Here is a 14,657-nt window from a genome sequence, read left to right as displayed (position 1 = left end):
GATGGTCCTGAAAAAAAGCAGTGTCCCAAATTTCCCTTCCTGACTGCTATCTTAAGCTTGACCTCTTGGCTTTTGGTGGTCTAAGTGAGGAAGGAAAGCATCTTAGAGGGAAAAATCATTAAGGCCAGCTCTCAACAGTAGTAGCAAAGGAAACAATATTTGCAAATCATCTATCTGAAAAAGGATTTGTATCCAGAATACATAAAGAAATCTTACATATCAGTAACAAAAAGAAACAAAATAACCCCATTAAAAAAGGGAAAGGATCTGAATAGACATTTCTTCAAAGAAGAATATACAAATGGCTAACAACCTCTGAAAAGATGCTCAACATCATTAATGATCAGGGAAATGCAAATCAAAACCACAAGGCACCACTTCAAACCCACTAGGATGGATATAATCAAAAAGACAGACAACAAGTTTTTGGCAAAGATGTAGAGAATCTCAAACCCCCACAAGCGCTAGGGAATTTAAAATGGTACAGCCACTTTGGAAAACAAATTTGTCAATTCTTCAGTCAAACACAGTTACCATACCCCAGCAATTCCACTTCTAAAGTTACATCCAATATAAATGAAAACACATGAAAAGATACAAAATCTTATACATGAATGTTCATAGCAGCATTATTCATAACAGCCAAAAAGAAGAAACAAACCAAATGTCCCCCAATCAACTGATCAACAGATATATAAAATATGGTATACCCATACAATGGAATATTATTCAACAATTTTTTTTTAAAATGAAGTACTGTTGTATATACACATATAACTCAGTTATAGCATAACATGGATGAACCTCAAAAACATTAAAATAAGTGAAAGAAGCCAGTCACAAAAGACTATATATGACTCAATAAGTACGACATTAAGTAGGCTAGTGGTTATTTAGAGTTAGGAGAAAAGGAAAGTATTAAGGACGATGGCTAAGTGTGGGGTTTTCTTTACAGAACATGCAAATGGTTCTCAAGTTGGCCATGGTCACAGGTGCATAACTCTGTGAATATACTAGAAGTCAATAAATTGTATGGTTTAAATAGGAGAACTGTATGGTATGTGATTTATATCTCAAACTTCTTTAAAAAAGTGTCAAGAAGCTGCTACCTATTAACACTTGCAGAGCAATGAAAGTAAAACACAGATTATGGGGTTGTACCCTTGGGCTAAGATCTAGGCTTTCCTCTCTGATTCCAAAAAGCCAGACCAACCTGGCAGCATTAGAGGAAGACCAAAGGTGGAGTCAGTGGCACTGATGGAGGGTGGGGGACTGGGGCTGAGGCAAAGAATAATAGATAATAGAGCATAATAATAGAGCAGCAGCTCTATTATCAGCGGGAGAAAAATACAAGAGGACCTGGAAAGACTCCCTAGATCTTTCTCCTTATCAGGTCATGGGTTACTTACTGTGTTGCAACTTGAACTCAACCAAACATACATAGAACTATATACATGACAGAAAAAAAATGGCTACCAGAAAGCTCATAAAGGGACAGAAAAAAGTTATTTTTATTGCCCACTTAATCACCATGAAGGTAAAACACTACAGCAAGGCTCATGATCTTTAGGGAACTGTATTCCATGGTGTCCTTTATCCCTTATAAGTTCAAATATCGATGGTGATCAACTGAGAAAAATCTTCCTGTCTCTGAGACTGCCTCTTGTGCAGAAGAGAAAGCAGTAGAGTCAGCACATTTGTATTCTCACAAGTTGTATAAATTTTAAAACATCATTTAATGAGCTAGTTTCATCTGTAAAATGGGGCAATTATATGTCAACACTAACTTAAGAGTAAACAAGAACCAGAGAAAAAATGTAACAAAAAAGCCTTGAACACATCAGTGATTAATAGTTTTAAAAGCACATTATGTCCTCAACTATTCCTCTGTGAAAAGTAGGACCTGAATTATTATTCCCATTTTACAGATAAGAGTAAAGGCCCAGGGTAGGGCTCTGTCCAGTGGCATTCAAGTATTAGGTCCAAAAAAAACAGGCTTTGTAATTTACCAAGATAAAAGTGACATTATTTTGTTCCATCCACTCTATAGCAATACTCCAAAAGAATTCAGTTTCCTGTCCCCTCTCCTTTGAGACAGTAAAACTTACCAGATAGAAAGGGGAACGAGGTGGTGGTGGGGGCTGGCGTCGAGGTCGGGGACCACTGAACGAGGTAGCAGTGGAGGGAGGGCTGGGGGGACCAGAGCGTAATGTCAGTGTTTCGGGCTCATCCTTGGAAACAGGTAGCCGGGATACCATGGTGACAGGCAAGGGAGCGGCGCCAGATGACGAAACCACAAGGGAAGATGCCTGGGAAGCTGGGCTCTGTGTTGAGGCTGGGGCCAATGCCAGAGTCTGAGCTGCTGCTGGGCCCAAGGTGGGCACCGGAACGTGGGCAGGGCTCAAAGTCAGTGTCTGCACTGAAGCTGGGGCCAGGAGTGAAGCAGATGATGATACTGGAGCCAAAGTCAGCGTGTGAGCTGGGGCTGGGCCCATCGGAGAAACTGGAGCCAGAGTGGGTGCTGGAGCCAAAGACAGCGTCTGAGATGGACCCAATGGTGGTCCTGGTGCCAAAGACAGTGTTTGGGCTGGAGCTGGTACTAGGGATGATGCTGGAGTCAATGACAACGTCTGAGCTGAAAAGGGACTTTGAGGGTTCCCAGTTCCCAAAGAGAGTGTCTGAGATGGAGACGAGCCGCCAAAAGTGGATGCTAAAGCGGGGGGTAAAGCCAGTGTCTGCGTAGAAGCTGGACTCGGAAGAGGTGATGGAACTGGGGCTGGTACCATAGTTTGAGCTGATGATGGAGCCAACGCAGCAGCTGGGGCTGACCCCAATGAGGAGGCTGAGGCTAAAGGCGTTCCTGGAGTAGACGATGAAGCCAGAACTGGAACCGAAGTCTGTGATGAAGCCAGGACAGAAGTAGGACCTGGTGATGGAGCCAGGACTGGAAGAGGAGCCAGAGGAGGAGCTGGAGAAGGAGCCAGGATTGCTGTCTGTGGAGCCACCATGGGAGCCAGAGAGGTGGCCAGAGCCTGAGATGCAGTAGGTGCTGGAGCCAAAAGGGAAGCCTGAGCTGGAGCTGGATTTGGTGTTGCCGGAAAAGGATTGGCCAGAGCAGAAGCCGGCACCAGGACGGGTGAACATGCTGGGGCCACGGCTGAGTTCAACCCTGGAACATGTGAAGAGGCCGGAGCCAACAATAGAGGGTGACCAGGTGCCTGAGATGGGGACAGGGATGGAGTTGAGGCCAAACCTAGAGTCAAGGCTGACGCTGATGGAGAAGCCCCAACTGGTGCCAAAGAAGGAGGTCCAGGGGCTGCTGAGACAACCGGTGCCAGTGTTGGAGTCACATTAGTCAAAAGAGTTGGGCCCGAAGCCGAAACAGGCAAGGGGGCTGAGATGGGAATGGTGAGTGGAGCTGAGGCTGGGGAAGGAAGAGTTGTGGAGACAGAGATGGGAAGTGAAGACGACGCCGGAACTGAGACTGTAGAAGACACAGGACTAGCAAGGGGAGAGGAGTTGGGAACTGGCACTGGAGAAGAGGCTGGTCCAGGGAGTGAGGATGGCACAGGGAGAGGAGAAGAGATGGTCAAGGGAGCAGCTCCGGGTGCTGAAGCTGTGGAGACAGAGGATAAGTTAGCCCCCCCATTCTTTTCTTGGTCCTTCTATTACCCTGTCCCACCCATTCCCCTACCCTCAAGGTTCACCTTTTCCCAGAAGACCTTCACTCCCACACCATGATCTCAAAGATTCAAGGAATCGAACAATTTAACATTTCTTTTCCTTCCAGATTCTAACCAATGTATCTTAGAATCAGACAAGGGCTCAGCGGGGGCCACTGCAAACCAGTATACTGATAATGAAAGCATCTACTGTGACTTGGATACCCTCTGGGCCACCCTATCTCCATTCCCAGCAAAAATTTCTGGCATCAGCCACCTTGACTCACCACTGACTTCAGGCGAAGGACTGTGGACCAGCTTGAGAAGTGGCCTCACGAGAGTGGATGTGGGTATGGGAGCCCGGGCAGTACCCAGACTAGGTGTGGGTAGACGGCCAGGGGGCAATGTGGGGCGTGGAGTCAACACAGCTGGAAGCCCAGAGCTTGGAGGTCGGGGTGCTGGGGCCAACGGAGGAACAGGAGTCAGTCCATCCCGAGGGGCCTGTCTCACTACAATCTTCACCACGCCTGTATTATTCACCATGGTTGGTGGCACTGCAAGAGGAAGCTACATTGAGGGGAAGGTAGAAAAGAAACAAGAAACCCAAAGGATGGAAGAAGTCCAAGGGCAGGAGAGGGTAGCAGACAGATATCAGAGTTACTGGCAAGGGACAACAACACTGGGGAAGGCTAGACAGACAGTAGCCCAGGGCATGCCTGGAAGGACCAAGGCCAGCAAGGGCTAAGTAAGTAGGAAGGCCAGAAGCCTCACCCTGGTTAGCAGCAAGCGGAAGGCTGAGGCCAGTGGGGGCAGGGGTGGTGCTGGGGGTCGAAGAAGGCAGCACAGAGACAGGGGTGGGGCCAGGGGTCGGGGCCACGGCCTGGATGAGGGCCACATGGGCAGGCTGGCTGATGAGGTGGTGCTGCCCCCCTGCTGACACCAGGTGCACCACATTCCCTGGGTTAAGGGAAGAGAGAGAGAGAGAAAGAAGCAGCTATCAGCCGGAGGAGGGCAGAGGCAGGGGCAAGAGAAGAGAGAAAGAACAGAAAGGGAGTAACTTCTCCAGAATAACCTCATACCTATCTTGATCTAAAGAACCCTTCAACCATTCCCCTTGGCCACACCCACCAAAAGCTAGGGGGAAAAAACATAAAGGCTGACATCTAGAAAGAGCCACAAAAACAAAGGGACAAAGAAGAGGAAGAAAAAGGCAGGACAGGGGGTGGGTTTTACCTACTTTGCAGCGGGCGGGGCTGCCCCACAGCAAGCTGGCGCACCTGGGCACCAGTCAAAGTCAGCTTGTTGCCCTGGATTTGGAAGGTGAGCGGTTTGCTTCCCCCTGTACTAGCCACTGGACGTTGTGTTAGTGAGGCCAACTGCCCGATGCTGACCACTTCACCTGCTACAAATAAAGAAGAGGCTTAATGTACGTGGGGCTCACTCTGCTCAATGTCATTTCACACACCTCCATGAGGTGCAAGTCTCCAGTTTCTCCAACCCATCCCCCACTCAATTCACCATGTTCTAAGAACCTCAGCCTCCACCTACAGCCTCTGAGCTTTTGACATGCTACTCCTTCCAATCCTGCTTGTTTAATCTGCAATCGCCTTTACATCCTCTAACAGCCTTCCACCATCCTGAGCTCATCACTCACACACACACACCTGCCCACTGTGCTGCCCTTTTACCCCAAATAATTATCTATTATTAGACTGACCACTATTTACTCATCTTTGGGTCACCTCCCCAACTAGAGACTGTGAACTACTTCAGGGCTCTTACTTGATTATGAATTATCAGTGCCTGGCAAGATACCTAATATATGTTAGCTACCTAGAATCTGACACATGCCTGGCCCCCAGCTTTTCTTCTCTTGCTCCATGGCACACAGACAGGCCTTCCTGCCAGCTCAAGTCCTTTACCCTCACAGAGCCCTGGGGACTTACAGGGCAGGCGAGCTTGCATGTCGGGAGACAGGATGAGGCGCTGTGGCGCAGAAGCAGGAGCTGGCGCTGCCGTAGTGGGAGCAGTGACCGTGCTGGTGGAGGTGGTGGTGGCAGCAGCATTTGGGAAGGCATAGCCTGGGGGCACTGTAAGCGGCTTCAACAGGTTGGAGGAGCCTGGTGGTGGGGCAGGGCTCAGGCGAACAGGGGCAGGTGGGGCTGGCTTCAAGGACAGGGTTGGTGTGGGAGGCCGTGAGGTCCCACTTAAGACCCCCAGAGGGGATGGTAACACTGTAAACACAAAGCAAATGCCTGTCAGATATAACTTGACCAATTAAGCTTTAGCCTGCTCCTAGAAGCCTCCATACATAATCCTTCGTAGCCCATCAAACACCACACCCCTCTCTCCAACCCAGCTCCTCAAACACTAAATTTCATTACTTCTCCCCCAATCCGAACAATCTGCCTGAAGTACCCCCAGCATCCTGGCTCCCTTGCAACTCACCCTGGGGGAGAGGCCCACTGTTTGGCTGCAGTGGGGGCAAAAGAACAGGGCCAGGAGGCCGGGATGCTGGAATAAGTGGGGGCCCGGAAGGCGAGGCTGACACCATCAGTGGTGCTGGCAGCACTGGGGGGGTTGGGCCAGGGGTGGGCTGGGCTGAGAGTTCAGGGCCTGGAGGGGGTCGGACTGGGACAGGGCCCAGCGGGGTCCGTGGACTGTTCACAACCACCACTGTCCGGCCTTCTTGCTTGGGCACTGGCTGCAGCATCCTATGAGGAAAAAACAAGGGGATGGGTAGGGGAGGAGGGAGAGTAAGGAATAGGAAAAAAAATAAATAAGGAAGATGAGGCAGAGAAATCGGCAGATTATAAAAGCAAAAAAGGGAAAGGTAAGACCCAAAGGAGAAAAAGAGAAAGAAATCCGATAAACAAAAGGCACCAAGCAGAGGGAGGGGGGGAAACGATCAGTGACAAACACAAGGGCCTCTCCCAGGACCATCTTCTAGTTATTCTCTCCCCCATTTTTCATCCACCCATATAAACAGTCGAGCCTAGCCTCCAACTTTCCACCCCAACCCACCCAGCCAGCTGTAGCTACTTTTTTTTAGGAACCCATCCCTTATTCCTCAGCCTTAGTACCTGTTGACTTTCATCTTGACTGGCTTGGGCCGGGGTGGGGGGTCAGGAGCAGTAGCCACTTCTAGAAGAACCCGACGGGAAAGGCGGTATTGGGGTAGAAATGTGTCAGCCTCATATCTAGAGACACGACCCTCCAGGCCAATGAGGTCAAACCGACCCATGTCTATCCGCTGACATAAGAAGGAATACAAAAACACAGTGTCAAAGGATCAAAGATTTGGAAACTTGGCAACTACTTCTTGGATAACATACCAGACAGCAAAAGCAAAGACCTGATAAACTGGACTGCACCAAAGGACACTATTAACAGAGTGAAATGGCAAGCTATAGAATGGGACCAAAATTACAGTATTTGCAAATCATGTGTCTGATAAGAGCCTAACATCCAGAACACACAAAGTCCTACAACACAACAAAATAACAACGTGCATAAATGTGAATATACACATATACACAAAAACATGTACAAAAGAATATTAGCCAACTTTAAAAAGGAAGGAAATTCTAACACATGCTTGAAAACATTCTACTAAGTGAAATATGCCAGCAACAAAAGGACAAATACTTTATGATTCCACGAAACATGAAATACTAGAATAGTAAATTTATAGAGACAGAAAGTAGAATGGTGAGTGCCAGGTGCTGGGACTAGAGGAAGAATGAGGAGTTATAATTTAATGAATATGGAGTTTCAGTTTAGGAAGATGAAGACAGTTCTGAAGATGGATGATAGCAATGGCTATATAACTATATGAATGTATTAATGAAATTGTACCATATGCTTAGAAAAGGTTAAAATGGCAAAACTTTTTATGTGTGTTCTACTGTAATGAAAACAAAATTTTCGGGGGGAAGTGGCCAAAAAGAGGGAAGGAGCAGGAAAACAAAGTAATATTTAAGTATTAATTATTATGCAAAGTACTTCTAAAAAATACTAACACAATTCTCTCACACATACTGCAGAATAGGCCTTACAACCCCTATTTTGAAGGGCAAGCAAACTCAGGGTTACAAGTTAATAGTTACCTTGCCCAAAGTGACACCGTTATTAGAAAACAATTAAGCTGGAACAGTGCTGAGGTGACAGGGGAAGTAAGGATGCTAAAGGTCAGACTCCAGCCTAAAGAAAAGAGGTGCAGGGTTGGGTTAGGGCGATAATCTTGGGGACAACTGCTCACCTGGAGAGGGTGCACATCAGTGGCCCTTAGCACCAGAGAGGCGGTGCTGAAACAGATGCCTGGAGTGATGAAGGGGGAGGTAACAGGTCGAGGATCAAATAGGTTTGGATGATTGCAGACTTTTCGCAGCTGCATCAGAATGTTGATGACGCTCATGAAGTGGCCTGTGGCTAGCGTCTCCTTAGTTCTGAGAGAAAGGAGAAATAAACAGGGCACCTTAGCAGTCACTCCCGCTCCAGTCTGGGGTCCCAGGCCCACCCTCAGTCCTGCCTTACGTGGTCTGGGCCATGAAGTCATCATAAAGACAGCGCTGGCGCTTGGAGAGCCGGCAGCGGATAACATGCTCATACTTTTTAGGCATCTGCTTCTCAACATCTACCTTAACTCGGCGCAGCAAAAAAGGCCGCAAAACCTAAAAGTAAATAAGCAGGAGGCTGACAGGAGAAGAGCGGGCACTGTGTCCCAGCTGAACCCTCTCCCTGGGTCTTGGCCTGATGACCAGCAAGAGCCCTGGCTTAGCCCGTTAGTAAACACCCATGCAGCCATGCAGCAAGCAGGAACCAACCACACAAAGATGAGTCAGATGTAAGCCCTCCTCTCAAGGAATTTACTATAATGAAAGAAACAAACATAAAGATGATAATCACAACACACGTGACAAACGAAGCACCGAGGACAGAGCAACTAACTACACAGAAGGGATGAGTCAAACTACGTTCCTAAAGGAGTAACTGTAAATTCATAAGATTATGAAAGTAAATTCAGCCGAGAAGCTGAGAATAAATGTGACACTGACAGAAGCACAGAAAACAAAAGGCAAATCTGAGATCTCAGGAGGTAAAATCTGACTAGGATTTAGTCATCAAGTTGACATGGAAGAAGTTCAGAGAGAGATGAAAAGAAGTGAAGAGTGATAGTGTCACTAAACCTAGTGTGGTAACCATTTCATGATGTATATATGTCAAATCATTACGTTGTACAGCTTAAGCTTATACAGTGCTGTATATCAATTATAACTCAATAAAACAGGAATAATTTTTGAAATATTGCAAGATTTTAAAAAGGAGGAGGTACAGTTTAGGAAAAACTTAATGGTTTTTTGTTTGATTTACCAAAATAATGATATGACTGACCAAAATGGAATAGAAATAACAGGCTATAAAGCTTAAGATATTTGGCTTATAACAGAGTGAGTTCAAGAGGAACTTTCAGGCAGGGTGGCAAGAGCTACCCAGGCGAGGGGCAGGGTGGTGAGCCCTGGGGGCCAAAGAGAAAGGGAAATCCCTCTTGCACTCCCAAAATATCAGACTAATGGCACCAAGCTGAGATGGAAACATTTATTGTTTTCTGTACAAAAATGTCCATGAGACAGGGATCATCAAAGGGGTTGGGGGCAGATAACAAAAATACAAATTTTAAAAAAGAGGAACTTTCAATTAAAAATGTCATTAGAAATTTAAATATAGGTTGAGTGGTCTAGACAGTCAAGGAATTATGAGTATGCAAAGGAGATAGGTAAATTGAGAGACAAAAAAAAAGTATGAAGATCAGAATGCTGAGAAATGTTATTTAAAAGCTGGACATTGGACAAAGGGAGAAGAGCCAGAAAAGACCAAAAAGGAAAAAGGGAACACAACAAAAATATGAAGTTGTGATAAGTCATGTAAAGAGAAATCCAAGCCAGAAACTGTTCAGCATTACTCTACTCAAGGAATAAAAAGAGAAATGCTACCATTAAAAAAAAAAAAAAGCAGAATGATGGCTAAGATGAAGTCGCTCAATCTGGCCATGGGTTAGACACTGGAACACTGCAGCCTGACAACTGAGTATATTCAGCCCAGTACTGCCTTCCCTCTCCCTAAGGGTTTTCTGGCTGTGAACTTTAGTTCGTTATTCCCCATGCCCTCAACAAACTGGTACAGACCCTACCTTGTGAAGACGCTTGACTAGACCTTCATTGTATTCTTGGCTGCCCTCAATCATGCCAGTTAGGGGGTTAGAGAACCATTCTTTGAACTCGCGATGAGACTGGAAGACATGGGGCATCAAAAAGTGCATCAAGGACCACAGTTCCATGAGGCTGTTTTGCAAGGGTGTTCCTGTCAGGAGCAGGCGTCTCTGGCTGCAAAGAGGAAAATGGAATGAGAAGGAGGGTGGTCAGCAAAACATCCTCCAAGTGTCCACCTTCCAAGCATCCCACCCTTCAGGACTGCTGCTGAAGTCTGCTGCTGCTGCTAAGTCACTTCAGTCATGTCTGACTCTGTGCGACCCCATAAATGGCAGCCCACCAGGCTCCCCCGTCCCTGGGATTCTCTAGGCAAGAACACTGGAGTGGGTTCAGGACAAGTTTACTCTCCCAGAAATCCTGGACATCTCCATCTTCACCTGTTGAAGTTGAGCAGTGACTGCCAGCGCTGTGACTTGAAGTTCTTGATGTTCTGAGCCTCATCCAATATAAGATAGCGCCAGTTCTTGCGGCGGAAGGCCTGGTGGTCCTGCAGCACCAGCTTGTAGGATGTGATACACACATGGAAGGCATTGGGCTTGGTCCAGCCCTGCAGTACCAAGAGAAAGTAGCAGAAAGTAGGGTGAAAAGAACGAACAAAAAGAAGACATCCTAAGGTCTTCAAGGGACAGCAATCAGGTTAGGAGAAAAGTCCCAGGAGCAGAATAGGGCAACAGAAAAGGAAGGAAAAGAAATTCATTGGAGGAAAGGACCTAAAAGTATAGGAGGCATCAACAGTGGATGGGAGTGATCACATGGGGGAGCAAACCTGCCGCTTGAGCTTCCTCTCTTTCTGGGCTCCATAGTAAGTAAGGATTTTAAAGCTGGGGCACCAACGTTTCAGCTCCATCTCCCAGTTCAACATCACGCTGGTGGGGACAATGATCAAATGGGGACCCCAGTTACCTGTTTAGCAAAAGAATTAAAAGATGTACAGCACAGTGACTGCAGTTAATAATACTGTACTGCCAAGAGACTAGATCTTAAAAGTGCGCATCACAAGAAAAACCAAAATGTTTTATAACTATGTATGATGATGGGTGTTAACTAGTCTTACTATAATTGTCATTTTACACTGTATACACATATTGAATCATTATGTTGCACACCTGAAACTAATATAATGTTATGTTAATTACGTCTCATTAAAAAATAAAGATGTGAAGAAATTTGGGGCAAAGGAATTTTTTAAATGATGAAAGATGGTTAAGAAATACAAACTTTGGAGCTCTGGTTCTCACATATAAACTGTGAACATTCTGTCCCAGTGTCCCTTCCTAAGAATCACAGCACCATAATATAAATAAACCCAACTCACAAAACAGAAACAGACTCAGACACAAAAAACAAAATTATGGTTACCAAAAGGGAAAGAGGAGGAGGGATAAATTAAGAATATGGGATTAACAGATATGCACTACTACAAGTAAAACATATTAAAAGGATTTACTATATAGCATAGGGAATTACATTCAATGTCTTACAATAACCCAAAAGGAAAAGCATCTGAAAAACAATTATGTATATACGTATAACCAAATCACTGTGCTATACATCTGAAACTAATGCAAAATTGTAAATCAACTAAATCAAAATTGAAGGAGAAAATAAAAAAGAATCCCAGTGCCCACACTGACCTCTCTATACAATTACTGATTAGATTCAATAAAGCTACTTAGCAGCAAGAGGGTTTCATGGTGCTGCAGCTGAAGTCATTAAACAAGCTTCTCAGGAAATTGGCCAGGAAGACCCAAGGAGAAGGGCCCTGCCTAATTACCTTTCTCACAGGCCAAGTGGGCAAGCAGGGAAATGGTCTGGATGGTCTTGCCTAACCCCATCTCATCAGCAAGAATGCCATTAAGCTTCTTCTCATACATAGTAACCAGCCAGTCTAGCCCAATGTGTTGGTACTCTCGGAGCTGGCCCCGCAGGAGCAAGGGGATGGGTGTCTTCACCTGGTAGGGAGGAAGAGAGGTATCTCAACGGAACTGAAGCATCTGTCACTGAGAAACAAGAAAGTGAAGATATGAGAAAGCAGAAGCTTGGGCCTGGATATACCTGGGTAGTGGCCAAGGTATAACCCTTGGGCTGGAGACTTTCAGCTGCTGCGGCGATGTCAGTAATTTCTTTCTTAGGGCCTAGAGTGGTGGTGGGCCCTGGGGTGGGAGGTCCACTGCCCCCATCTGCCTCACTCTGCTCTTCATCCCGGGCAAGCAAGTACTCCACCCCAAAGTCATCATCTTCCTCCTCTTCCTCATCTGCTTGGCTCTGTGATTGGGACTCCTCAGATTCCTCAGACTCGGATTCCTCTGATTCCGAGCTCTCACTTGTTTCTTCCTCTTCCGAATGTTCCTCATCCTCATCCTCACTCTGTTCCTCAGCAGAGTCTAAAGCACAAGACCAAGGCTTAGTGTTCATCATAGCTGCTCCTCCAGTACCTGCCCTTCCCAGCTCGTCCCTCATGACCACACATTCACCTGATTGACTGCTACTATCCTCCTGAGGAGCCTCTTCAGCTTCTGTGGCCCCCTCCGGTTCACAGTCAGAGCTGTTAGCCTCAACTTCATCCTCATCTTCCTCTTCACTACTCCCAGAACCTGGGGCAGAGGCATCAGACGCATAGGCTCCTGCATACCGCTGCAGTAACTCCTCCATAGACAGCTCACCTGAAAGAGAAGTGAATGGTAAGCCTTTAGGTGCTTCATGGGGAAAAACAGGAGGTCTGAGTGGCGCTAGTTCATTTTACCTCAGGCTCTGCAGACACTGCTAGGCCCAGGTCAGAGGGGAGGCAAAGAGTTTACTTTCAGCACCAGCTACTTTCGGCTAAGCCCCTTAACACGGGCCAGAACCATGGATGGCACTGCCTTCATTGGCAAGGATGGTATCAATCTAATGAATCTCCCCTTTAAGGTTCAGGTTAAACAAGGCCACTATCATTATTCCCACAGTTCTTCCCTTCACTTTCTCTCACATCACTATGTTCAAATTTCCACCATAACCAGTCATAATTTTCTATTTATAGCTATTCACTTATAAATCTGTCATTAGATCTGGAGTTCCTCCAGGAGGGATAAAGTGTCTTATTCATCTCTTTATCTCTGGCATTCTGCACAGAAAGACCAAGTGGATACTCGGTAAAACATCTGGTGTCACCTTCTCGAGCCAACTCGCTCAGCTCCATGGCATGATCCACCTCCCCTTCCAACTGCTCTTCAGCTGCTATGGTATCCTCTTCATCCTCCGCTAGGCAAGAGAATGAAACAAGACCAAGTGGGACAGAAGTTCAGGTCATACAGTCCAAGTAGAAGAGGTGAAAAAGCCTGAAACGTCAGGTTCAGATGATTCAAGGGGTAAGAAGCAACAGGACTGAGAACAGGTCTGACCTTCATCCTCATTGGCAGTAAACTCTTCATCATCCTCATCTGGATGCCAAGGCTGTTTGTTGCGCTGTGTGACTGAGGGTGGGGGTTTTACCTGAATGGCAGAGGATAAGAAAGGAGAAAGCCTATGGTTAGAGCAGCAAGGGAAAGACCCAACACTGAGTAAGATGTCAGAATACTCTCTGTCCCATCGATTGACAGTTGCCACTGACACAGTCCCAGGGCAAAGATATCAGCAAGGGTTTTCAATTTTAGCACCAGCTACCAAATCCTGGCCCCACGATCTGGGGGAGGACCTGTGAAAGTGCTAGAAAAGAAATACAGCCCCCAACAACAACCCCGTGCACTCAGACACATGGAAAAACAGAGCTTAGGTCCAGAAGAGACTTCAAGGTTACCATCCCAGGTCCAAACCAGCAAATGAGTATTAGCGACATTTCATAGAAGTGACAAGGGCCAAGGTATGTTATTTTTTCAAGGTCACACAGCAATCCAAAGAGTGCAGTATATTCTTCCACACATCAGAAATATGCCCATCTCAGGCTGTAACTTGCCCAAACCCAGATTCTTTCCCATCCATCCTCAAATGAGAGCGCAATTGCTCAGATCAGGGAGAACTCCTGAAAACCACAATGAACCTTACAGACCAGAAGAACTCAGTCCTTTTGAGGCTCTCCCTCTGCGCCTACTCTGAATCCACCTTCTATCCCCTTCTGCCATACCTTCAACACCTGAGAGGGTTCTTCTTCACCCCCTTCTTCAGGACCATCTCGGGTGTCACTCTCATGAGATGAGGGAGTTCCTGAGGGGCTGGAAGGCCCTCCTAGCAGCTGAGGGGGGAGGGAACGGAGCAGCTCTTCCAGTGGCAGTTCACCCTCACGACGAAGTAGCTCAATCTCACGCCTCTGGGTCTCTGCATCATTGCCTTCCTGCTGTTCCTCAACCTCAATCGTCTCCTCATCATCCTCTTCCTCCTCCTCTTGGGGTTGGAAGTCCCCATCTATAGCAGGAGAACAAGGTCACAAAGTCCACGGGGCCCTGCAAGCCACAGGGTGGGTTTTCAGCTCTGGAAAGGGTACATGAGGAAGAGTAACAGAGCTAAAGAGGACACACACCTTCATCATCCATCCGGGAACCTGGGGGTGGAGGACTAGAGGCAGCTGAGGAAGAGCCAAGGCAAGGGGAAGAACCAGCCTTGCTGGAGGCTAGCGGCTGGTTGAGGCTCTGCGACAGAAGGTCTGAGTACTTCTCAGTTTGCCCCACGATGAAGTCCAGGTGCAGGTCCAGGGCTTTTTTCCTCTTTTCCTCAAGCCGGGACTGTTGCTTGAATTGTACCACCTGCCACAAAC

At 46.8% G+C, this 14,657-nt stretch overlaps 1 protein-coding gene and 1 non-coding gene across 3 annotated transcripts in view; both read right to left on the bottom strand.

Moving 5' to 3' along the window:
• Positions 1-14,657, bottom strand: part of SRCAP (Snf2 related CREBBP activator protein) — a 28,902-nt gene that overhangs the window by 8,939 nt on the left and 5,306 nt on the right. Inside the window, exons 6-24 of one of the 2 annotated variants that reach the window (XM_061401689.1) lie at positions 14,424-14,646; positions 14,031-14,308; positions 13,312-13,402; positions 13,082-13,171; positions 12,406-12,594; positions 11,987-12,315; positions 11,706-11,883; positions 10,698-10,834; positions 10,309-10,478; positions 9,853-10,045; positions 8,199-8,335; positions 7,924-8,110; positions 6,746-6,915; positions 6,111-6,376; positions 5,609-5,896; positions 4,900-5,064; positions 4,434-4,619; positions 3,950-4,216; positions 2,109-3,616 (exon numbers count right to left, since the gene is read on the bottom strand). In XM_061401689.1, the coding sequence (XP_061257673.1) occupies positions 2,109-3,616; positions 3,950-4,216; positions 4,434-4,619; positions 4,900-5,064; positions 5,609-5,896; positions 6,111-6,376; positions 6,746-6,915; positions 7,924-8,110; positions 8,199-8,335; positions 9,853-10,045; positions 10,309-10,478; positions 10,698-10,834; positions 11,706-11,883; positions 11,987-12,315; positions 12,406-12,594; positions 13,082-13,171; positions 13,312-13,402; positions 14,031-14,308; positions 14,424-14,646 (5,052 nt within the window). The remainder of the gene's footprint in view (positions 1-2,108; positions 3,617-3,949; positions 4,217-4,433; positions 4,620-4,899; positions 5,065-5,608; positions 5,897-6,110; positions 6,377-6,745; positions 6,916-7,923; positions 8,111-8,198; positions 8,336-9,852; positions 10,046-10,308; positions 10,479-10,697; positions 10,835-11,705; positions 11,884-11,986; positions 12,316-12,405; positions 12,595-13,081; positions 13,172-13,311; positions 13,403-14,030; positions 14,309-14,423; positions 14,647-14,657) is intronic. The other variant, XM_061401690.1, reaches the window with a different exon arrangement.
• Positions 13,489-13,619, bottom strand: LOC133238979 (small nucleolar RNA SNORA30/SNORA37 family). The gene has a single exon (XR_009733712.1). It is a non-coding gene; the product is annotated as a small nucleolar RNA SNORA30/SNORA37 family (small nucleolar RNA).

This window comes from Bos javanicus, chromosome 25 (assembly GCF_032452875.1).
Source record: "Bos javanicus breed banteng chromosome 25, ARS-OSU_banteng_1.0, whole genome shotgun sequence".
Taxonomy (NCBI): Eukaryota; Metazoa; Chordata; class Mammalia; order Artiodactyla; family Bovidae; genus Bos; species Bos javanicus.
This window is presented reverse-complemented; position numbering and strand designations above follow the sequence as displayed.